At 46.2% G+C, this 23802-nt stretch overlaps 2 protein-coding genes across 7 annotated transcripts; both read left to right on the forward strand.

Moving 5' to 3' along the window:
• The first annotated feature begins 5894 nt into the window (after positions 1-5894).
• Positions 5895-12396, forward strand: rcbtb1 (regulator of chromosome condensation (RCC1) and BTB (POZ) domain containing protein 1). 4 transcript variants are annotated; one of them, XM_056431465.1, is made up of 13 exons: positions 5895-5934; positions 6666-6921; positions 7443-7593; positions 7704-7870; positions 8218-8376; positions 8476-8583; positions 8664-8806; positions 9046-9109; positions 9533-9659; positions 10076-10202; positions 10303-10454; positions 10609-10680; positions 10908-12396. In XM_056431465.1, the coding sequence occupies exons 2-13, from the start codon at positions 6796-6798 to the stop codon at positions 11213-11215; spliced, it is 1704 nt and encodes a 567-aa protein (XP_056287440.1). In that variant the 5' UTR covers positions 5895-5934; positions 6666-6795; the 3' UTR covers positions 11216-12396. The 4 variants fall into 4 exon arrangements, with proteins under 4 accessions (XP_056287440.1, XP_056287442.1, XP_056287439.1 ...); XM_056431464.1 differs by having other exon boundaries at positions 5901-6054; positions 10550-10680; positions 10908-11144; XM_056431463.1 differs by having other exon boundaries at positions 5902-6054.
• A 570-nt stretch (positions 12397-12966) lies between these two features.
• Positions 12967-21210, forward strand: arl13b (ADP-ribosylation factor-like 13b). Of its 3 annotated transcripts, XM_056431462.1 has the most exons (12): positions 12967-13008; positions 13380-13434; positions 15643-15796; positions 16981-17051; positions 17194-17443; positions 17867-17972; positions 18144-18346; positions 18501-18615; positions 18732-18888; positions 19166-19279; positions 19570-19638; positions 20049-21210. In XM_056431462.1, the coding sequence occupies exons 3-12, from the start codon at positions 15738-15740 to the stop codon at positions 20120-20122; spliced, it is 1218 nt and encodes a 405-aa protein (XP_056287437.1). In that variant the 5' UTR covers positions 12967-13008; positions 13380-13434; positions 15643-15737; the 3' UTR covers positions 20123-21210. The 3 variants fall into 3 exon arrangements, with proteins under 3 accessions (XP_056287437.1, XP_056287436.1, XP_056287435.1); XM_056431461.1 differs by lacking the exon at positions 12967-13008 and having other exon boundaries at positions 13286-13434; XM_056431460.1 differs by lacking the exons at positions 12967-13008; positions 13380-13434 and having other exon boundaries at positions 13835-15796.
• The last annotated feature ends 2592 nt before the right edge of the window (positions 21211-23802 follow it).

The raw sequence follows: 23802 nt of genomic DNA on the forward strand, positions 1-23802 counted from the left end.
TGAGGACCTGTCCTGGAGAACCAACACCACGGCGATCGTCAAGAAGGCACAGCAGAGACTCTACTTCCTGAGAATACTCAGGAATTACCACCTCAGACAGGATCTGCTTGTGTCCTTCTACCGCTGCTCCGTGGAGAGTGTCCTCACCTATTGCATCTGCGTGTGGTTCCTCAGCTGCACAGCCGCAGAGAGGAACGCGCTTCAGAGGGTCGTCAACTCGGCCCAGAAGATCATCGGGTGCCCCCTCCCCTCCCTGCAAGAACTGTACAGCTCTCGCTGCCTTAAGAAGGCAGTCAAGATCCTCAAGGATCCATCTCACCCGGGCAACGAACACTTTGTACGGCTGCGCTCAGGCAGGCGCTTCAAGACTATGTATACCCGGACCAACAGACTCAAGTTCAGCTTCTTTCCGAGGGCCATAAGCGCACTAAACGCTGCTAAGTTTTTAGAGAGTCAAATGTCGCATCCCCGTTCAATATGAGGAATCGTGCAATAAAAAACTTAGGTTTACACTAAGAAATATGCCTAGTTTACATACGTAGTTTATTATACTTATTTTTATATTTATATTTACATCTATAGATCTCATTTATACTTATGTATAGTTCCCCTATGTCTATTTATGATTCATTCTGGTTTTTATATTGTCTTGTTTATATTGTCTTGTTGTTTTTATATTGTCTATTGTCCTATTAGCACCTTGGGATTGCATCTAAATTTCGTTGTTCCTTTGCACAATGACAAATAAAGATCATTCATTCATTCATTCATTCTAGTTCCTCTTGTTTGCGTCTGCTTCTAAGAGGTTATCTGCACTCAGACTACCGTCTCCTGCCTGTGTGGCTGCGATTTGTCACCAATGATGTTTCCCTTTATTGCCCCAAGACAATGAGCTGCAAGGCATTGTCCTCTTTACACGTCGGCTCGTGTGCTTTTTAACGAGTCCCACAAAGAGAGGACACAACATTAATGTCTATGACCTCATCCCATCACGCTTCAGAGCTGACTGTACATTAAGTTACTCAAATATTTACTCCACGCCACCACAGAGTGACGTTAGTGTCTGGAGTATAGCTGAGGGCTCTGGGAGCCATTCAAGAGCCCACACAATGACTCCTTCCCGCTGTCGCTCTGAGTATTGTTAACGGGCTTGTCGACGCCCCATTGAGATCTCACTTATCTCACTTATCTCTTTGTGCAACCTTGTCTTAACTCTTTTTGCTTATAACACTTTAAACAATACAACTAGTTTGACTGTTTGCCATTTCCCCTCAACGCCGCTGGATGCTGCAGCCCGGAGACAGAAATGTGGGCTTTAATAAGAATTGATTGACAGCTGGCTCAGCTTTCCGTATCCAGACATGGCGTGTCAACCCCGTCAAAGCAACACAACATTTTACAATTACAATGGCAGGGAATGCTGTATAGGAAGTGTTGAATGAGCACTTGTTTAATGTTCTACCTCAACAGGAAATTATTAGAATTGTTGTTCATCGATTTATCAATGAATGGACCAGTCATACAAATATTACACTTTCTGTGAATGGAGCTATAATGCATAACTTATAGTTCTAAGCTCAGAGATATTAAAAAAGCAATGATAGTGTGGCCTATATATAAGCATGGCCTGCATGCTGTTGCCCTCTAAACACTGTGTTGAGGATCCAGGGCTATATAGGCTACATTTTTAATGCAATGTCAACATGCCAATAATGTCAACAACATCCACTTCCTGTTGCAATGCCAATGTCAATCTCCGTGCTGGCCTCATTCAGAGCGGAGGGAAACTCTGGTGGAGACCAGAGCCAACTGATTGGTCAGAGCATAAATCTAAATGTGTCCTGTAGTCTCTGGAGAGCAAGTCTGTGAGAATCAAAAGACCTGAATTAAACTGAATATTAGTCTTAATTAGATCATCCTTGCACCCTGTCGATGAAGGACAGGTTTCCCATCACTGATCTTTGAAGTCGTCACACAGATCCAGCTTTAGAAGATGGACGTGTTGCACCAGACGTTGGTTATTATTTACAGCTCACCTGAATAAGAAAAGTTGCAAGATAACAACAAAGACCCCTTAAAGTGTGTCTTCATCCTCACGAGAAGAAATGTTTGACTGAAACTGTTTGGCACAGAAGCCTAAATGTATGTGCTGTTTAATCATGCAGGTTACTGGAGCCTGAACGCATCTGCATTCTGCATTAGATTTGATTTGCAGCATCTCTGCCGAGCACGCATGCTCGTTTTGGCACGCATTGCCACTGTAGTCAGTTTCCGTGCTAATAAGTTATCACCACCACCACCAGCACCACCACCCCCGCACACCTCCCTCTGCCCCAATCACACACCCCTCCCCTCCCTGAAGTACACTCACTTGCTGCACAACTGCGATTGCAGAGAAACCCCAGCAAGCAGCCAAACAGTGCAGTCTCGGGGAACACACACACACACACACACACACACAGATACACACGCACACACCTATGCATGTAGACCATAGAAACACACTAAAGTATACATCTTTCTCTATCATCCCTACACATGCACGTACACGCGCAGAAAGACACGCATACACACACACACACACACACACACACACACACACACACACAAAACTCACCAGTTGGGTTCTTGTTTTTCTTGAGGCTCTTGCCACAAAGACACTGCAGCATATGCGATCCTTTGCTGAAAATGTTGTTCCAAATAAACCGCATGGATTTGGCCGAGACGGGGGTGGAGGAGGAGGAAGACGAGGAAGAGGAGGTGGGGGACAAGAGGCGCTCCGGATGCGGCAGCCTAAAATTCACCCACCGCATGGGGGCTGATCCGCCCCCCTGTTTGCATGCCAGCAGAGCCGACCAGCTGTTGGGCTCAGTTCGGCGGTGCTTCGCCCTCCCAATCTGCACCATAGACGTGAATAAGAGCTGGAAGCCCGGCTCGTAGCCCGGTGTGTCTCCCGGTTCCTCAACAAGCCCAGAGATCAGCAGCTGCAAGTATTCCGCGTCGTAGTCGTCCTCGTGCGGCAGGAGGAGAGCGACCGCTGCTGCGCTTTTCTCCGCGGTCTCCGCCTCTGGCTGCCCCAGCGGCCGGTGGTCCTCAGCGGCGGAGGAAAGGTCGCTGCTGCTGCCGCCCGGCCGCCGCGGCGTGAAAAGCCCCCGCGCGCTCCTCTTCAAATGGCGTCGTCTGCCGCGCGGCGCGGGGAGAGGAGCGGCAGCGGCGGACAGGCATGCGGCGGCGCTAGCGTGAAGTCGGCGGTTCGCGGCAGCTGACGGCTTCTGCACAAAAAACCATTGCATATTAGTGGGGATCGCAGGGGTCGGTGCGTCTGTGCGGGCGGGAGGGGAGGAAGAGGAGAAGGAGGAGGAGGAGGAGGAGGAGGAGGGGAGCGGTGCGGATACCGGGAGTCCGTCAGCAAGTCGGTGGCATATCCCTGTACCAGTATAGCAGACAAGTACTGCAGCAGGGGGCTCCTTTCCAAACGAACACACACACACTCACAAACTCACTCAGACACACTGCACGCACACGCGAGATGCAGAATCCGTTCCCAGCAGCAGCGCCGGTTCTCCGCTCTCCGGTCAGTGGGAGCGAATGACGCGCCTCCTCCTCACCTTGCTGATGAACAAAAAGCTGCTGGACTCTGTCTCTGCTGTCTCGACTATACTCCAGAAACTAGATGAGAAGTAGTAGAAGAATAAGAAGAAGATGCTCTCGTGGTGCTCTCGTGGTGCGATCCTCTCGCGCTCCAGCGTCTTCTTCAGCAGGGCTCGAGGCGACCGACGGGCCGGTGAGGCGCAAGGAGGTGCACTGACTATCTATACTTCACCAGCTACAAAGTGGGAGCAAAGAACAAAGAAACGTTTCCGGTTGGCCTACAAAACAAAAGACCGAACCATCGCAATGTAAATACAACTGAGAAACTGCTTCTCACGATTTGTGTTTGCAATATGTTCTTTTAATTTTCTTACAGCCTATTGACTGACAATGTTACTTCATTTACTATTAAAAGAGCATTGTTGATAGCCGAAAAGGACAATATAGCATATACATATTAAAGAAGAAGTGTGAAGTAAATATAAAATTCTAATAAAATCTGTTCATCGCAGGTTCATATATATCTGCAGTGACATAAAGGCAGAAACAATACAGTTAGTTATCACTCTATTTTTCAGAATAGACACGTTTCAATAAACAAATTAAAGAAATAGGTACCAAAAAAGATAACTACTAGAAGTGTTACTTTACATGGAAATATGACAACACGTTGCAGTGTGTATGACTTTGTTGTCTATACCTTCAAAACAATGTACACTTTGTTTACAAAGCCTTTGGAGCTCTGTCCGATGTCCGATCTCTTTCTCTTTGGACACATGAGCATATATAGGTTGGTTTCTCCTCTACTTTTGGTTTGAAGGAGCCCGTTACATCCGGTTCGCCCGTGCAGCTTGATGCAGCCCTACACGCTGACACGTGGTTCCCATTCAAGTCGGTATCTGGACTGGTAACCGGCACGATTTGGAGAGGTGGGCGACGAGATGGAGACCTCCTCCTCCTCCTCCTCGTGTCTCCCTCTGCTGCTGTTTCACGAGCGCTCTCCTCTTTGCATCAGGTGTCACTCCAAACTCCTTCCGACCAGCTGGTTTCTATCCGCAAACGTACACACCTGTTGCACGACTCACTCGGAACACTCGGCTCTTCTCGTCAGCTCGACAGAACGGTCTGAACAAAGTCGTGTCTTTTCGGATGTTATCATTTCAATCACATTTAGACTATATTCACGTATTAATGTGGAAAGGCTGTGGATGTAAGGGATGCTTTGTGCATTTCCGATACATTCAAAAGACCGCATAGAAAATGGTTAAGAGCTTATCTCTGAAAACACTGCAGTGGTTCGAGAGGAGCGAGCTGTCGCTGTCCATGGTGCTGAATCCACATGCGCCGATAAACACAATTGGGATTGCTGTCATCGAGGGGCACAAAGCCATCCGTGTGCACAGAGAGGCTCCGGCTTCCAGACATATAGCTGCATGCGTGTGCATACATGTGTGTGTGTGTGTGTGTGTGTGTGTGTGTGTGTGTGTGCGTTTGTCATACACAGCAAGTGGCTGGAAGAGGGGGAAGAAGGAATAATTACGGGAGTGAGGGTGAAAGAAGAAAGAAGGTGAAAAAGGAGCAAGAGAAAAACAAGGGGGTGGAAAGAGGAGGAGGCAAAAGACTGAAATATAAGAGTGACACATGCAGCCAGTGGGAATTCATAAAATGTAAATGAACCAGAAAAGAGGCGACTATTCATTACACCACTCAGACAGATAATTCAAGAAAGACTCCAAAGCTTCTCAACTCATGATACATCAGATTGCACAAGTATAGAAGTTGAGAAAGCTTCTTTCTTTAATAAAAAACGAATAATTATTCTACATAAATGTGACCTGTTGCCTTCCCTTGTTTGTGGTGCACTTGTTCCTCGTCACATCTACATATGTCTCTATCTGAATATTTACCTGACAGCATGGGCAGAGCTTTGAAACGGTATACATCTTTATGTTTGGTAAAAAAAAGAAGGTAAATGGAAAGAAGAATGTAATCTGCAGGTAAAAGTACTGTTACTTTAAAGAGATTTGACTCATCTAAAATGACTAAAAATATATCACAGATATGGAACATTGACCTGCATCACACATTTAATTTAATAATAATACATTGTAAATGATTCTTTTTAAGTTTCAGTGCTAACCCCCCAAACAACACTGGACATGATCGACAAAAAGTACTGAAAACTAATAAACTTGTTGGAGCAGTAGTTCAACCAACGGCCGCAGGGGGGCAGCAACGCCCATCACCCAATTCACTCTGCCGAAAATAAAGGAGACGAAGAAGATGCTAAACTCAACACAACCGTCACTCCAGTGTTGAGCACCGGGGAGAGGTTTCAGTCGGGTAAACTTTACTCCATCACGCATTGTAGACGCGGGATGTTTATATCGATAGTTATATTGATCCGTTAATTACATATGTGTCTGTTTGTCTTTTCTCAGTTGTCATGGAGCGATGCTTTAGGTAGGAAGAGCACAGCGCTGATCTAAAACAACCGCTTTCCTTGTTTACTGTACGCTGACAGGCAGTTAGCTTGTTGTGATGCGTTACTGAAGGGCAACGAGCAAACTATATGTTGTACACATGGTCGGAAAGGGAATCTACGTAATGTGGCCCGACTCCGACGCAGACTACGCGAGGCCGAACTAGTGCTCTCAGTAATTTAGCGATCTGAAAGTTGCCCTGCTTGTCCGCTTCAAGCTAGCACATTGTGGGATTAATTTACTAACACGGCTCTTAATCTCCACAGAACTGCGGAATTGTTTCTCGTGTTAAATGTTGGAGCCAAGTCGGCGATAATGAAGCTTTGCATGAATATACCGCTTTTTGCTGCTTATCACGCTTCATTTCTTGAACCCGGGGATCCTCCACTCTCTCACATTGCGAACAACATTGCTTATTTTACATATTTAATTCTGAATGCATCCTGTTTGTCTGTGTGTCCATAACTATATGTCCTGTTTTATTATTTATTTATTTTAATGGTTTCCTGTCAGAAGAATCACCTATTTTTTTTAAAGGAGAAGCTTTTCTGAATATAACCACGACTAATTCTCCCCCTCTCCTTCCCGTAGTGTCAGCAGGGATGATTCCGCTTCTTGCTCCCCACCTCCTGCGCCATCCCCCCCTCCCGTTCCTCCCCTCTCTCCCCCGTCATCCCTGACCGCCGCTCCCCGACAAGGGAGGCCGGGTTTGGCCGGCGCCATGGTGGACGTCAGCAAGTGGCCCCTGTTCTCCCTGCTGAGCGCCGAGGAGCTCGCCGCGGTCCGACAGGCCTGCGTCTTTGGAATGTCCGCCAACGAAGCCGTCTACATCACGCACGCCAATGAGGTGAGGGTTGGGGTCAGGCCGCCGTGACCCCGTGTGAGCGGGCGCGTTACATCCGCCTGTTCTTCTTCTTCATTGTTTTTCCTGCGCGTCTGTATTTTGCCTCCGTCATTTCTGCCCCTGCGAGGTTTGTTCTACAGGACTGTAAAACAACTTTTACGTTTCGAGCTAATCACTCTACATCCAGCCTGTTTGCTGTCCTGGCTCCTCAGCGGTGGAACGAGCTCCCCACTGACATCAGGACAGCAGATCGTCTCCACATCTTCCGCCGGAAACTGAAAACACATCTTTTCCGACTATATCTGGATTAAAACACAGATTAGCACTTCAATGGCACTTAAAAAGCTCTTATTATGGTACTTTTGTGGTTCGACTACATTGAGGAAATGTTACTTTCTGTATTCTTGTTCTTAGTTTATACTCTAGGTTGAAATGCACTTATTGCAAGTCGCTTTGGATAAAAGCGTCTGCTAAATGACATGTAATGTAATGTTGTGTGTCCGTGTTTGTTTGTTGTTTCCCAGGTGTTTGTGTTTGGGATGAACAGCAGTAGCTGCCTTGGTACCGGAGACAGTGTGAGCACCATTGTGCCAAAGAAACTGGACTTCCTGCAGGGGAAGAAGGTGGCCAGCCTGAGCTATGGAAGTGGGCCTCACGTCCTGTTGGCTACAGAAGGTCGGCACTTCCTCGCTCCGTGAATCATTCGTCCTCTGCATCAGACATGACCTGTGTTCGCTGCTGCTGCGTAAACTCCTCCGGTCGTCACTGTGTGCGTTTGATTGCAGACGGACAGGTGTTTGCCTGGGGCCACAACGCTTACAGTCAGCTGGGCAACGGCAACGCCAACCAGGGGCTGTCCCCGCTGCTGGTCACCGCCAGCCCGCAGAACAAGAAAGTGAGACAAGTGGCGTGCGGCTCTCACCACTCCATGGCCCTCACTCTGGACGGAGAGGTAAGCTGTGGCTTTCCTCATCAGTCACTGATGCTTTTCGTTTCCCTTTTGCCCCGTAATGTCATTTAAGTGGAGATGCATGCAACTCGAGCACATTTACATGGACAAGTAAGTGTGTGTTTCAAGTTTATTTTTAGACGGGTCACATGAAAAACCTTGACGCAGCCACGGCCTGCTCTGCTGGTCTCGGACGAAGCAGCTTACTTTGAACCCCCGAGGCATTAACCTAACGCTTGATTAGTGTGTGGGACGGCCAGCAGGAAAGGCCGTAACCATCCTAAATACTCCATAACAACATTACATTAATTGTAAAAATCTGTTTTTCCTAACCCCCCCCCCCCCTCCAGGTGTTTTCGTGGGGTTATAACAACTGTGGCCAGATTGGCTCGGGCTCCACAGCCAACCAGCCCCAGCCCAGGAGAGTCACCGGCTGCCTGCAGGGCAAGACCGCGGCGGGCATCACGTGTGGCCAGACCTCCTCCATGGCGCTGATGGACAACGGAGAGGTGACCTTTGCCTTTTTGCCTGAAACCCTCACGGCCCCACGGAGAAAGAGGTGGAAAACAAATAAACTTCATGCAGTGAAGTTGTTTGTGTGTATTCAGGTTTACGGCTGGGGCTATAACGGGAATGGGCAGCTGGGTATCGGAAACAATGGAAACCAGCTGACGCCCTGCCGCCTCGCTGCTCTCCAGGGGCTGTGCATGCAACAGGTGAGACGCTGTCGTGTGGACCGGGGGGGGGGGGGCACACTTTGTTTCGCCGCGTGACTCGACTGTTCCCCGTCTCCCAGGTCATCGCTGGCAACAGCCACTGCCTGGCGCTGACTGACGAAGGGCTGCTGTATGCCTGGGGAGCCAACACCTACGGGCAACTGGGGACCGGCAACAAGAGCAACCACCTCAGCCCTGTGCTGATCATGGCGGACAAAGAGCGGTAAGGGGGCACAGAGGGGCCGATGGCATCCCGTTAACTGCTACTTCCTGTTTCCTGTCCGCATTTCCTCTCTCCGTGTGCCTTTTCCCACTCCCGGTCTTAAGTAGTTGTCGGTGTGCAAAAAGGGGAACTTGTCGTCGATGATAAGGACCACAAAGGACTCCCGCCCTTCTCTTGTTGTATCTTCCACTCGATATTAACACTCTGTGTGCCAATTTGCATCTCTCTCGTTTTACCAGGATTGTCGAGGTCGCGGCTTGCCATTCGACACACACGTCAGCAGCCAGGACCCAAAGCGGTCAGGTATAAATGCAAATATGTATTTTGTTCATATGCGTGTGTGTGTTTGTGTGTTTCCTGGCCTCGCACTTTGATCAAATAAACCCATTACACAATCAGTTTTCTGATTTCGACCCGGCTTGTAATTCGATAGTGATAACGGCTTTTTTACTTCCTTTTTCTCAATTTCATCCCATTATATTTTAAGTGCCCGTGTGTTCTTTGGGTCACAGCTAATCCACCAGAGAGCAATGACTGAGTATATTTTATTAAGCCGTACAACCAACGCTCGCTACACGTCTTGGTCACGGCTCTTTAAGAACCAGATTTAATGGATTGTTCTCCAAAATGTTTATGTAAAAAAAAAAATCCGACACCATAAATCGTGCAAAATTTGCCTTTTTTGACTAAAACGTCTCAGTGAACCATGTGACTTTCACCCCCCAGGTGTATATGTGGGGTCAGTGTCGGGGTCAGTCCATCGTCATGCCACACCTCACACACTTCACCATCACCGATGACGTCTTCGCCTGCTTCGCCACACCCGCCGTGATGTGGAGGCTCATGTCTATGGGTAAGAGACGGAGAGAGAGGGGGGGGGGGGGGGGGGGTGTTGATCCCAATCCTGTCTGTGCTAAGATCGTAAAATCAGTTTTTAACCCTCCTGTTACCTTCGGGTCAATTTGACCCCATTCAATGTTTAATGTCGGTGTTCTTTGGGGTCAATTTGACCCCAGGCTGTTTTTCACTGTGTCAAACATATAAGAAATATCAACTTTTTTATATATTTAAAGGGCTATTTAGGTAGTCAACAAACAAACATAAAGTACCTCACACTTAAACTTGGGAAACAATATTAATTCTAATAATTTTCTGGAGGTTTTAATTGCTGGGGTCAAATTGACCCCGAGGGTAAAATATGTTAGTAAATGTAAAGGTAACAGGAGGGTTAAAAGCGACGTGAAGCTCGATTTTGTCGCTTTCCTCCAGAGCACGACGACTTCATGACCGTGGGCGAGGCTCTGAGGAAAGAGTTTGACAGTCCCGACACGGCCGACCTCAAGTTCAGTGTCGACGGCAAATGCATTCACGTTCACAAAGCCGTGCTGAAGATCAGGTGCGTGGTTGAGACTTTTTTTTCCATGCACACGAGTCTGGCGGTCTGAAAAAAAAAAAAAAAAAGTTCACTACAGGTGGCGCCTGTCGTTTTCGAGTAGGTGTGAGCATTTCCGGTCCATGTTTCGCTCCCAGTGGACGGAGGACCAGCAGGACGTGATCGAGATCGGCCAGTTCTCGTACCCCGTCTACAGATCCTTCCTGCAGTTCCTCTACACGGACACGGTCGACCTTCCGCCCGAGGACGCCATCGGTGAGCCCGCCAGCTGTCAAATGCTGTGTTTAAAAAAAACTAAAAAAACATTTTGTTTCCACTTTTTCACACCCGTGTGTATGCGTTGGCTGCAGGCCTGTTGGACCTGGCCACCTCTTACTGTGAGAACCGCCTGAAACGCCTGTGTCAGCAGATCATCAAGAGGGGGATCAACGTCGAAAACGCCTTCACCTTGCTGTCTGCCGCCATACGATACGACGCCGAGGTACAGGATACGACTCCAGACTGTACACTGTCACACCGGGGTTACTGGGTCATGGTTGATAAGGGTTCACCCTCCTTTTACAGACATCGTCATATACTTTGCAATAGGCGGGGTCGCACGATAAACCCGTCGAGTGAAATTAAAATCCGAACTTTCCCGCAAATAGATTCCGCCACTATTTTTTCACGAAAACGTCGCCCTCTCTCGTCTCATCTCTCTTTTTCCAGGACCTGGAAGTGTTTTGTTTCCGGTTTTGCGTCAACCATCTCACGCAGGTGACCCAGACCGGAGCTTTCTGGCAGGTGGACGGAGCGATGCTCAAAGAGTTCATCAGCAAAGCCAGCCGCTGCGGGGCCTTCAAGAACTGAGCGGGACTCCGGGGGTGCGTGAAATCGCCGCTCCAGAAAAACCTCCGGCCGGATCACATTCGGAAAAGAAGGCTTTCTTGTCATGTCGATTTCCATATTTACCGAGGCAGACGAGCAGAATTCCCAACGTGGACTGGGATTTTAAGCTGCGATATCGACAGATCTGAAGTCAGCCCTTTGGCCAATTCCTGTGGAGTCACTCAACACCAGGCCTTCTCCTTTTTTTTTCTTGTTCACGCTGCATCGTGTTCTCCACATGCTGTACTTGAATTTGTGTTTGTTTTTCTCGGCCAGTCTTTCTTTTTACTTCTGGTAAAGTTGAGAAACCTGTAAGGAATGGGGAACTCCGACAGTGAGTTAAACTATCCAGGACACCAGAATAATTATCTTTTTTTGTATACTCGCGTCTGTTTTGTTTTGTATGCTTATTCTACCCGACTGAAATGTTTTTCTCGATGGCACGTTTAAGAAACTGCAGTCGCTTCTTCTTCCACATTCAGTAAAACTGATATGTGTACATAAAACTGAGTTAAAGGATGTTAGAAAGCAACCGTGATTTAAAATGCATCCTAAGCAGATGGTTTATTGCAGAAGCTTTATATTCCAAGAATAATCGTATGTAATTTTTTGTTGTTGTGGGACCTCAAACAAACTTGAGCCAAGGTGACCGTTTCCATCTGTTTGCGTTTGTTATCGGGTTAACGGAGACTTGGCAAGACCAAAATGAATCCGTAATTATTCCTTGGAATATTTTAATCACAGGTAAAGCAATATGCACACTTTGAAATGAAATGCTTTGTCTCTATTCTGTTAACTCGGGTTTAGGACGAAACTAAAACCTGCCTGCTACCTTCCGTTGCATTACTGGGTAATGTATGAGGGTAGTAAATGGAGAGTGTGATTGCCCTGCCAGCTACTGCGCACTTCACTTCCTGTTCCTTTTGTTGGGTTACTATTCCTTGATGCATTCAGAGGAGTGAGATGTTCTTAAGTTGGTCCGAGCTCGCTGGTCAGTAGGTCCACTGCTTGTTATCAAAGCATCGTTGAGGTTCGTCATTTACAGATGCATTGAGGTTAGACTTCTGTGCTTTAGCAGAATAAGGAGCTAGTTTTAGAAAAATCTGATTGTTCTGCTTACTGTATTAAGATTAAAGTATATTTTGTTATGTGCTTTGTTTATGTTTTATTTATATGGGACAAGTTCATAAAACTGGGTAATTTGGTTCAATTCGGCACCATGGTTTACTTTGAGGTGATCGGCACAATGCTGTTACATAACTGATGTGTTTTTACATATCTGATGTATATATGTATATATATAAAATGGATAATAAATAACTCAAAACTGCTTTTCCATGTCATACTTTTCTTTGCACTCGAGTAGTCTCTAATTGGTTCAGATATTATAGATACGATATTATTAAAACTGTCTTATCACCGGAATGCTTCTTCTGCGTTTCATTTTTGGTTTTTATAAGGTAGATATGTCTTCATAGGGTATTAAAAGCAACCAGTTACGGGTGATGAATGAATTCGTGGTGCTCTGCTGCCACCTAGTGGAACAAATGGATTCCGTCATCCAATTTATTTAATTTTAATTTTATCGCCAGTCAACAAGTATGAAGAGTAAACTGTTCTCAAACCGACTTGAAGTCAGATAACGACCTATAACATAAATATCAGACCGACAACAAAAGCGTGTTGTCAAGTATTTGTTGAAGTTGGTAGTATATTGAACAGGCATCGACAGTCACCTACTTTGTCCTCGCCACGTGTCCTATGCGTCTCAACAACAGCCTCCCGAACAGGTATGACATTTTACAGCAAAGTCATCCGTGTTTAGTCTTTCAAACATTAGCGTTACATAAAAAGGTGACAGAGGCTAAGCGATGGAAATGTGTATTTCCTAGTTGGTGGACATGAGGCCCCACCTACGGCACGCGAAGAGGCCCAAAAACAGGTAATTAAAAAACAGTTAATCTCGCACATGTCTGGCAAAAATAAATGCCAAAGCAATAGAAGGATTATAGGCAAGTACTATAGTTTTATCAGATATATTGTTATGTGCAGAGTTGTTGCTTGTGAACGAGTCTTTATGAGGAGACGCAGAGTACATGCGTTTTTCTACCAGAAGATGGCAGGAGAAGTGTTATATATATATATTTATATGAAGGTCGTAACTAGCACACAGTGCAATCATTCATAAAATATGTTCAAGTGCATGTGTCAGATCTTCTGAACAAGCTTGTTGAACTATTCCTGTATTACTAACACCAACAATGTAATTTGGGACTAATGTTGTGTTTTGTCTCTTTAATCCTTTTCATGCAGATCTGCAGTTTGGACTGGACGCAAACATTTGCGGAACGTTATGTGGAAACTGAAAGTGAGTTTGTGCGTTTTCCTTGGAAATGACCTAAGCTCTGGAAATGTGTTGACTCTTTTATTTCCATGTGCTCTTGATGACATCCTCTAGGCCAGTGGTTCTCAACCTTTTTTCAGTGATTTACCCCTTATTTTTTAAATCTCACGTACCCCCTGGAGGGCCTTCACATACCCCCAGGGTTACACGATACCCCCATTTGAGAACTACTGCCCTGCGTCACCACGGCTGTGAACTTGGCTCGCAGAAGTGTCACATTGTATTGCATGTGGGACTCGCCTGGGTCTTGATTTAGCCTGGAATATCACCACGTCACAAGATCTCTGTCCATATAACTGAGGGCATGCTGCTCTATTGTCAAAGAAATGAAAGGAGCCACTGTCGGGAAACTGGTAATTAAATGGGGTAATTGGATGCATTTGCTTCGATCGATCTACCAGAAGTCATCAGATGTGTGTGAGAGTCTGTTCGTTAATTGATTGAAAATAGCCATTAACACAATAATTATTATGCTTCCGTTATATGAGAATACATCTGCAACGGTTGGTTACAATAGTCTTTTGAAGCTCTGTGGACCTGGTTACCTCTAAGTACAGCGGCTCAATAATTAATTAACTGGGAGAGATAATCTCTGAAACACACTTGAGATCAATAAAGCTGTGAAAGGTCATTTAGCAACACAACATGTAGGTGATGAGACAGCATATATGTATATAATATACGTATATATTTAATTTTAGTATTATATAGAGATAGAATAGAATTGGATCAAATTAACTATGTTACAATTAAAAGTCCTGCATTCAAAATGTTACTTGACAAAGTATTAGCAAAAGTAAAAACACTCATTTAGCAGAATGGCCCATTTCAGAATAAGAACATATCATTTGATCATAATTATAAATGCATTTATGTGTAATTATTACTTAATGCTGCAGCTGGAAAAGGTGGAGAGGCGTTCGGTAAAGTTAAAAAGATATTCACAGATTCGGACTTCCCGGCTCAATAGCTCTCTCACGACATGGAGTTAAAACACAAACGACACCTCTCTGTGATCGTAGTGATGTCGACAACAAGCTACAACCTTCATTCTACCAAAAAAAGCCGGTCTCCGAGATCGATGAATAACGTACGGTCTCAATGTGCGATCGGCTGTGAGACCTCAGCCTAGGGACCGTCTGCAAAAAGCAATCCAGGAAAAACATATTCCAAAAATATTCAATATCTCGACTGTAAGATTGTGTAGGCTGACAGAACTTATATCATACGTCAAATGGCCACCCTGTGTTGTACTGTAGCTGTTATTTTGAACAAAACTTATCTTAAATAATTATTATGAATTATATTTAATAGTTGATGGAAACAATATTCAATAGCTTCACTGTTGTCAAGTGTAGGGTGAAACCATTCAATATCTACAGCAAAGGGCTCCACATTGATGTACTACAGTTGTTATTTTGAGAAAAACTTAATTTGAAAAATATTAGGAATTATTTGTATTATTGTATTGAAACAATATTCAATAGCTCCACTGTAATAAAGTGTAGGGTGCACTCATTCATTTCCGACATCAATGGGCTCCACATTAGTGTACTACACCTCTTACTTTTGAGAAATGTGTTTTTTAAAAATTATTATGAATTATTTGTAATATTTTATGGAAAAAATATTCAATAGCTTCACTGTTATCAAGTGTAGAGTAAAATCATTCCTTGTCCTATTATTTTGTTTTATCTATATTTCTTACTGTTAACTATGTACTCTTGTGTCATCTTTGTCTAGAAAATAGAGTAAAAAAATGATATTTTAAATATATATGTTTAACTGGCTGATGTTGTTTACGCTTTAAAAATATATACATCATGAAAACATTAGTGGAAACTTCACGTCGAATATAAATGACGCATACGTTATTGAGTTTATGCATTTGTCCCTCACGGCTTCCGTCGACGGTGATTTGTGGATCACGTAAGATGACGTCATCACGCCCGCAGCCTAGCAGCGGAGAAAATACAACGTAAACAAAGCGGACCAGGGCTCCGAGCGCCGCTAACGCTAATTTCACTCGTGTTTCGCGAGTAAAACTCGGCTCGTAGCTGCATTCGGGCGGAAATTAAACAAATGTCATGCCCGATAACGTTTATCGGTTACACATCTGGTGATTATCAGCGTTGTGGACGCCGATAACGCGCGTTTTTGTCATGAGTTTAGCTCGCCATGTAGCCGATGCAGGTTCGTAATCGATCAGCTTCTGGAGAGAGAGAGAGAGAGAGATGACAACCTGATCATCTGGACCCGGGACTGAGATGTTTAGCCTGATGGCGAACTGCTGCAACTGGCTGAAACGATGGCGAGAGCCCGCGAGGTGAGTTTAAATTTTTTTTTTTTAACTATGACGTCAACCTGCTAATCGATACAATCAGATGGTGTGAGAATCAGTGTGGAGTCACTGTCATCCACGACTGGTCTGGTGTTCCGGGTCAAAGTGTTTTTATGTCATCCACATCTTCTTTTTTTACACTGATCTGAAATCAGTGGATTCTTGACTCGAGACATAATGATGATTTTCCTTTTTATATTATATTTAATGTGTTGCACCATCACAGATAACTGTTTAATTACTTCTTACCTTCCTTATTATAAACAATTGTACACGTCAAATTCTATTAATCCTTTATAACGACACACTTTATGAGAAATAATCATATTACGACTTTATGCCAACTGTGCATATTTGATTCTCAGTGACACCGTGTTGCTGCTCTCTTATGAGCTGCACACTTCACTCTCAGGATTGGTTTTTGTGTGTGTGTGCTGAATACAAAGCGTGAAAAACAATCTGGAAAAAGCAATCGCGAGTGCTTCACCCCACGTTGTGCGTGTGGGGCACCTGGTCCTTTGGACTTAGTCAGAAATCCTCACCTATAATCCTCCAGCCGGGTCTGTTCAGCGGGTCTCCTCCTGTCGGAGGTTATTAGAGGCCCGGCGGACACCTCTCTGGAAGGTTTGCTCCCGAGCGGGCCGCCCGGATGAAGGCCGGCTGGCTCCAGAGGACGGTGAGATGGATCGTGCGCTTGATGTCTTTGCGGCGCAAGTGTCAAAGTTAAGTACTTTAGCTCCGAGACGACGGCCGTGTTGTGTTTACGTTTACAGCGTAGCTCTCCTCTTTCAGTGTGTGTTCACAAAGTGCTCGCAACCCCACTGGCTGGAGATGAAATATTCCAGGTGAACAGACGACAAAAACAAAAAATCAGGGCAATTCCACTATTCCTCCAAATATGCTTTGAATGCCTATCGGTAGTAATAATAATATCACTCTGGGCTATTAAGCAGCTTCTCTACATGCTTTATTCGTGTTGGCCGACCACGTGAGCGCTGCTGACTCAGGCCTCTGATCACGTTTGTCATTGGGATTATTAAATTGTCTTGTTATTAATCGGGCATGAGAGTGCTGATGCTTCTTCTTCTGCGCCCCTTTGGGCCTGGACTTCTTCTGGATCTGACTGATGGGGATGTGTGTGTTCATGTGCATTAATTCCCCCCCAACAGGAAAGTGACTCTGGTTATGGTTGGACTGGATAATGCGGGGAAGACGGCCACAGTTCGAGGAATCCAAGGAGGTCAGAGCTGTTTGTTATGAATGTTAATAATGTGTATTTTGTGTTTTGCACGTTTTAAAAAACATTTTTAATAGAAAGTTTGAAGCAAAACGTGCACAAAACTCCGCTCCGCTCACGTGATTGCTGTCGGTGGTTTGTGCAGAGAACCCCCAGGACGTGGCTCCCACCGTGGGGTTCTCCAAAGTGGACCTGAAGCAGGGCAAGTTCGAGGTGACCATCTTCGACCTGGGCGGCGGGAAGAGGATCCGGGGCATCTGGAAGAACTACTACTCCGAGTCCCACGGCGTGGTGTTCGTGGTGGACTCCAGCGACGTCCAGAGGATCCAGGAGACGCGCGAGACCATGGCCGAGGTCCTCCAGCACCCGCGCATCGCGGGGAAACCTGTGCTGGTGTAAGCGCTTTGCACCGAGAGAGTAACGAAAGATTTTTTTTTTAAAAGAACGGTTTTATGTTCAAAATGTGAGTAAAAGTATGGGAAAAAAGCTGACACACGGGCGGCGTTTAAAAGATGAAGTGGTAACGGGCTCTGCGGTCCAGTTTGCTGCTGGACACGTGCAGCGCAGCTGAATCCCTTCATCGGTAATCGGAGCACACGGCACAGGTTCAGGCGAGGACCCCTCCAGGTCGAGGCCCAGTCATATTCCCATAAGCTTTCCAGGCACAGATAACGATGTGACAAAGCAGCTGCTCTCTCCTTTCTTTCATCAAATATTGAGTTGGTCATTGTGACGTGGGCACAGGCCCAAAGGGTGAATTTAATTCAATTCCTTTCTTCACTCACATCTCCCTCCATCCCAAATGTCTCCGCTTTCAGGCTGGCCAACAAACAAGACCAAGAGGGAGCGCTGGCTGAAGCCGACATCATCGAGAACCTGTCGTTGGAGAAGCTCGTCAACGAGAACAAGTGTCTGTGTCAGATCGTAAGTGCGTGTGCACCTGTTGCGGAACAGCAGTGGGGTGACGTTAAGGGCGCTCGGGTGACATTAAGGGCCTCGTGTCTCCCGTATATGGGCGTAGAGCGCAGTCGATTCTTCTGTGACCGCTCTTTTGTCTCTGCGTCTCTTTTTGTATTATCGTCCTCCGCACCCCAGGAGCCGTGCTCTGCCGTTCTAGGCTGCGGCAAAAAGGTGGACAAGTCCATCAAGAAGGGCCTGAAGTGGCTGCTCAACAACATCGCCAAGGACTACGAGGCCATCGCCGAGCGCGTGCAGAGGGACACCGCCGAGCAGCGCGCCCAGGAGGAGCAGGACAAGAAGGAGAGGGCGGCGAGAGTGCGGCAGATACGAGAGGAGAGGTGTGTGAGAGATGACGGATGACGTGATGAGGGAAAAGTGTGAAATCTCTTCATCTGCTGGATACATCAACATTATTTAGTCTTGCACTGAGGAGAAAGGATGGAGCTGTCATTCTGACACAGGTGAGACGGTAACTTCTTGTCCTGTCCACAGAGACCGGCAGGAGCAGGAGGAGGCGGAGCGTGAGGGCCGGCAGATCCAGGAGGAGGAGCTCGATGATGAAAGCATCCCCAGCCCCTTCCAACCAATCGGCAACGTGATCTCTGAGGTGTGTGTGTGTGTGTGTGTGTGTGTGTACGTACACTCGTAGTCGGAGCCGAAGTCGTCGTTTAATTCCAGAGAGCGGAGGACAGATCGCCTTTTTTTGTGTGTTCCTTTTTCCAGATCGACGATAAAGAGAAGGAGCGGAGGAGAGTCAGAGAGCCGCAGGAGGCCAGGACCAACAGCCCGAAGACGGACGCCGATCGGGAGGAAGAGGAGGAGGAGGAGGAGGAGGAGGAGCCGGACCACCCGAGACAAACGCCGGAAAATGCCGCTTCAGGTGAGCGTGGAAGCTCCTCCAACCGCTCTCGCGTCTAATCGCTTCCAAGTGTCCTGGTTTTGGTTTGTGGTCGCTGGAGAACAACAGAAGCACGTTGTTTCTCTCCTCGTATCTTATTGTTTGGTCAACTTGTAGATGAAGAGAAAGCAAATGATTTCCCGTCAAACCAGGCCGCTGTCCGATACGTTTCCTCTTGTTCTTCCCCGGGCCGCGTCCATCGGGGGGGAAACATCAATCGGATCATCTGGATTCTTCACGTCCGTCTCTGTACTTTCAGCCAAGACGGGCGAGCCGGACAAGAAGAAGACGAGGAAGCTGCACCTGAAGAGGAGGCACCGGGTGGACCCGCTGCGGACGGAGGCCGAGAGCCCCACCCCTCCGCCTCCTCCCGGTCAGTCCGCCCTTCAGAGAACAAAAGCAGAGTGTTAATCACCGACGGGAACACGCACTGTTTACCCATCTTGCCTTCAGGAGCTGCTAGCGCTGCGTGTCGGTTGTTGTTGCACGTCGAGCCAGGAAGTAGTCAGTGTCGCCGCCTGGCTTTTTTCACTTCATTGGGCCTAACCCCCTCGAATCTGTCCAGGAGTCGGTTCTGAGGGATCCGGCGAGCGTCCCTCCTCTTTTTTTGATTGTGTCCTGATCCCTGTGTGTTTACTCTGTTGTTGTTTTTATTTACTTTAGTGGGATGGGCCACACCCAACATCTCTAGGCTGCCAAAACTAGAACCGCTCGGCGCCTCGAGACATTCTGGTAAAGACGTCTGTGAAGTCTGGTCCCCCCCCCCCCCCCCCACACACACACACACTGTTAACCACCGTGTCACTCTCTCACTAACCCGGTGTAACTCATTGACTCACCGCCACGGCACTGAATCGGTGTTTCCTCTCCGGTACAGTACGTTGACATCATTTCAATGCGATGCTAGTCGTAGACGGTGGTTCTGCAGAGGAAACACTGGGCTCTGTCTGGCTCTGTGTGTGTCGACTGTTAATTGACTGTTAATTGACCCCCGCCCCCCGTCTCTGTGTCCCATCTGACTCTCTTTGCTCACTCTGTTCTCGATAGAGAGCTCGTTGGCTGTGTTTCTATTCCAGGACTCGGTGGATGTCGTTTACTAATGTGGCCAACCCTCTTTTTCTTTTCTTCCTCCCCCTCCACAGAACTTTTCAAGGCTGTCCCGCCTCTCGCCAACAGGCCGCAGCCCAACGGCGACGCTCAAGACGTCGTTTTGTAACCTCCAATCACGGCTCTCCTCTTTGTCTTTCGGTCTCAAACGAGCGGGTGTGTAGACGACCACACACACACACACACACACACACACTTGAGCGCCTGGAGTGTGACAGGCAGACGGGAAACGCAAGGAGCACCATGGGAAATTAAGTCCTGTTAAGCGGGTTTTTTTCCGTGTGAGATGTCGGAAAAACCCGCCTGAACTAATTTGACGAGAGAGACTTTTAATTTTAATTATCAGTGTTAGATATTATTCCTTTGGGTCCGACTGAATGCTTTTAATTGACAAAGAATGTACATACGTCCGCTTTAACCTTATATATGTCATTGAACACGACTGTATTGCATATGTTTGTCTTTGAGCCGCGGGGGGGTTTGGTAGTGTAAACAAAAAGGTACAGGAGATTTCTCCGAGCTCGTAAATCAAACATGTTCTCTTTTTGCACCACTGAAACCAGGTGCATCATGGGAGCAATGTGCGACACGACGCTGCACTGCGCACGGAACTCCGTGGTTGATGTTTTTGGTCCACTTGTTGAGCAAAGATGCATTTGACTGCATTGGGAAACCTGTTTTTAAAAAAGAGAACATTTTCCATCATAAAGGAGCTCGTCCTCTTTAGAAATGTGTTGTGAAAGTCTATTTGTCGACAGGGCTACGGATTGTATCCGCATTCTGCTGTTTCCACGGCGGGTCTGGTTTTTTAAAGTGATATTCCTCCGCTGCCTCTCCAGTGTCCCTGAGCTCTTCTCACAATGTCTTCTGCACACATTTTCTCTTTGGATAAAAAAAAAAAAGACAGACGCTTAAGATAGCTGAATTTACAGATACAAAATACACAATTCTGTCAAACAACACCACATTGCCCCAACTAGGTGTGGGAGGAGAGCGTCCATGGAACAGCTGATTGGGTCAGAGCACACAAGAGTTTGTGTAGCGTCTTGAAATATCACTTTTAAAAATATCCCAATATTTTATTTCAAAACTACAGCACTCACTCTCTTCTTAATGCGCTAGATGTTTGGAAAAAAACTATTTTTTCTATCCAGTTTGACTTTTGTAACCGCACAATTAAAGATGTTTTAAATATCACTCTCGACTGCCGGGTGTTTGTGTGTGTGTGTGTGTTTTTTCCGCTGCCGCTGAACTGGAAACGAGTGTGAGACGTGAACATCGGTTCATCACCTGCACCTGCACCTGCTGAGCACACACACACACACACACACACACACACACCTGGGTGTTAAAGGCGCTGCTGATGTTGATTAGCACTTCTGTAACAGAGGACTGAGATTATAGTTATTATGTCAATAACACCGTCTCATGAACAGCTGGTAGGGTGAGAATAAGAGATATCTAGGGGGTGTTTAGCATCTGTGGATCCCTAAAAAAACATGTTATCCAAATATCTACAGAGAATTAGAAGAAACTAATTATCGCTGTTTGCCGTGTGTTTTGTCCCTTTTGTTTGGTAAATTAATTGCGAGGTGAAGAGGATCCTGTAAGTCATAATTATGAGATGCTAAGTATATTGAATATCCCGGTTATCGTCAATACCTTGATTTATATATATATATATAAAAATATTTATTGATATATAAATATATATATATAATCTTCAAGTCAGATTTGGGGCCAGTGGTAAAGCTTTCTAATCCTATTTGTGTCATCTGATAAATGTCCTCGTGGTAATAAGAGTATGCTGAGTCATGGTTCGTGAGCACGAGGAACTGAATGAACTCATTACGGTAATAAAACGCGGTGCAGCGGTGGTGATTTGTCACCAATACAAATGAAAACTGCCCTGGGGCAAAACATTTGTCGTGGCGGGGGTCGTTCTGTGCGATGGAACGAGCGAAGCTCCGTGCAAAAATGAGCTGGGAGGAGAAGAACTACTACCCAGAATGCCTTTCGGGCAAAACCCCTCAAAGTTTGTGGAGAAAGTAGGCAGAGAGGAAGTCTCTATGTCGAGGCGAAGTGAGGGCCTCGGTGTGGCCCTTTACAGATGTTAAAATGACACGAGAAAGATGCCTCAAGCCGAGACAATGGAGGTGTCTCTATTGTTGTGCAGGTTCAGGGTTTGATGGTCTAAAAATGTCCCGCTATCCTTGTCGCCGCGTCGGAAATGTAATGATTTGACATTGAGCCAGGAGGACACACACCAGGAGCTGTTTCTGTGCTCTTAAAGGGACAGCGGCGTATTTATTAATGAATGGAGACGAACGCACACATTCTGTGTCTTTTGTTTGACCTCCACCTTCACTGTCTGAAGGCGCTATATTTAACGACATGTTTGAGTTGTAGCACAGTGCCCTGGACGTCACAGGTTTCATCCAGATGGTAAAAAAAAGAGTCAGATTAGAAGAGTTACGAGGATTCTGGGATCACCTCCGCGAACATGCTGTTTTCAAAGACTCCTGCGTATTTATTTTATTTTTCAGCCCTGTAACGAACTTAGGCTGCAGACGTTTCTCCGGAGAGGATGACGTACATATATTCTACTGACCTCCAGCAGTGTTTAAAACAGCAGACATAAAAGCTCTCGTGAGCGGGGGAATAGGTTGAATCGCTATTGTGTTAAATCACTTGGCAACAGCCAGCAGCGAGAGGGCCGTGAACTGAGATAAAATATGCTCGCTGTCCATAGAGCTGCTTTTCTTTTGTTGGATTCGGTCTCATGCAAACCCTCCGATGCTTAATAACACCGGGTAACACTTCATGGACATCGTGGTACTGGGCCCACGGTGTCTAAACTAAACTAAGCAGGCGAATTAATCAAATATAGTTACCGAGTGTAATTACTTGAGGGGAGATCATAAGATGTGCTCAATTTAATACTTCTCACATGTGGTATCACGTTGAGATGGAATAATGCGTGGGTGTGTTTATGAAGAGTCAAGTAATAGCAATGATTTCCTTCCATGTGAGACTAAAGCAAGTAAAAAAACAAATCCCACGACTAGAGTAAAACCAACAATGACTTAAGATCCTCGACTAGCAATTACTGTTTGTGGAGACAGAGCCAATCTGTCCCGTAGACCTAGATCATTGTCTGAATATTTCAGCTGGAAATGCTCACTGCGTTGCTTTTGATGATATGCACTTTTGCTGAAAGGAAGTAGCGTTTTGGAATTCAAGGATGCGAGTGAAAATATCACCAGCGCCCGAAGTGGCCATGAAGCCGGCGTCGACACCTTGAATACGGAGAAAGAAAAGCTCCTCTATATGAAGCGGCTGATAATAGATGAGAAGAAAGGCTTTCAGCGGCTCCCTCAAGGACACGTGTGGGCTGATGGACTCTGAGATCCAATATGGCTACAGAATCCTCTCAGCGTGTGGATATTCCTTTTACAATAATCCTTAAAATGTGTCGTATTCTGTGCATGCGCAGCTTAGAAAGTCCCTCAATCATTTTTTATATTGACGAGGCTTCAGAATTAAACCCACGTGGGCCTTAACGACGCCCACGAGCATCCAAAATGTCCTCCCCCCCCCCGAAGCTTTCATGTCACCATCATGCCATTTGAGGCAGACTCTCTCTCCCCTGCGCCGGTTAAAAAAAAAAAGACAAATAATCTATATCTGAAGGAGAGAGCAGTGTTATAGGACTCATTACGGGGATGAGCCGTCACCATACAACGAATGGGCCTTTCATCTTACATCAGAGTCAGAGCATAGTGGGGG

This window comes from Pseudoliparis swirei, chromosome 14 (assembly GCF_029220125.1).
Source record: "Pseudoliparis swirei isolate HS2019 ecotype Mariana Trench chromosome 14, NWPU_hadal_v1, whole genome shotgun sequence".
Classification (NCBI taxonomy): Eukaryota; Metazoa; Chordata; class Actinopteri; order Perciformes; family Liparidae; genus Pseudoliparis; species Pseudoliparis swirei.

Coding starts and splice junctions, on each gene's coding strand:
- rcbtb1 (XM_056431463.1), top strand. Junction 6,922..7,442: donor ACATCACGCACGCCAATGAG/GTGAGGGTTGGG, acceptor GTTGTTTCCCAG/GTGTTTGTGTTTGGGATGAA. Junction 8,584..8,663: donor AGGGGCTGTGCATGCAACAG/GTGAGACGCTGT, acceptor CCCGTCTCCCAG/GTCATCGCTGGCAACAGCCA.
- arl13b (XM_056431462.1), top strand. CDS start 15,738: ATGTTTAGCCTGATGGCGAACTGCTGCAACTGGCTGAAACGATGGCGA. Junction 18,347..18,500: donor CGGCAGATACGAGAGGAGAG/GTGTGTGAGAGA, acceptor TCCTGTCCACAG/AGACCGGCAGGAGCAGGAGG. Junction 18,889..19,165: donor GCCGGAAAATGCCGCTTCAG/GTGAGCGTGGAA, acceptor CTGTACTTTCAG/CCAAGACGGGCGAGCCGGAC.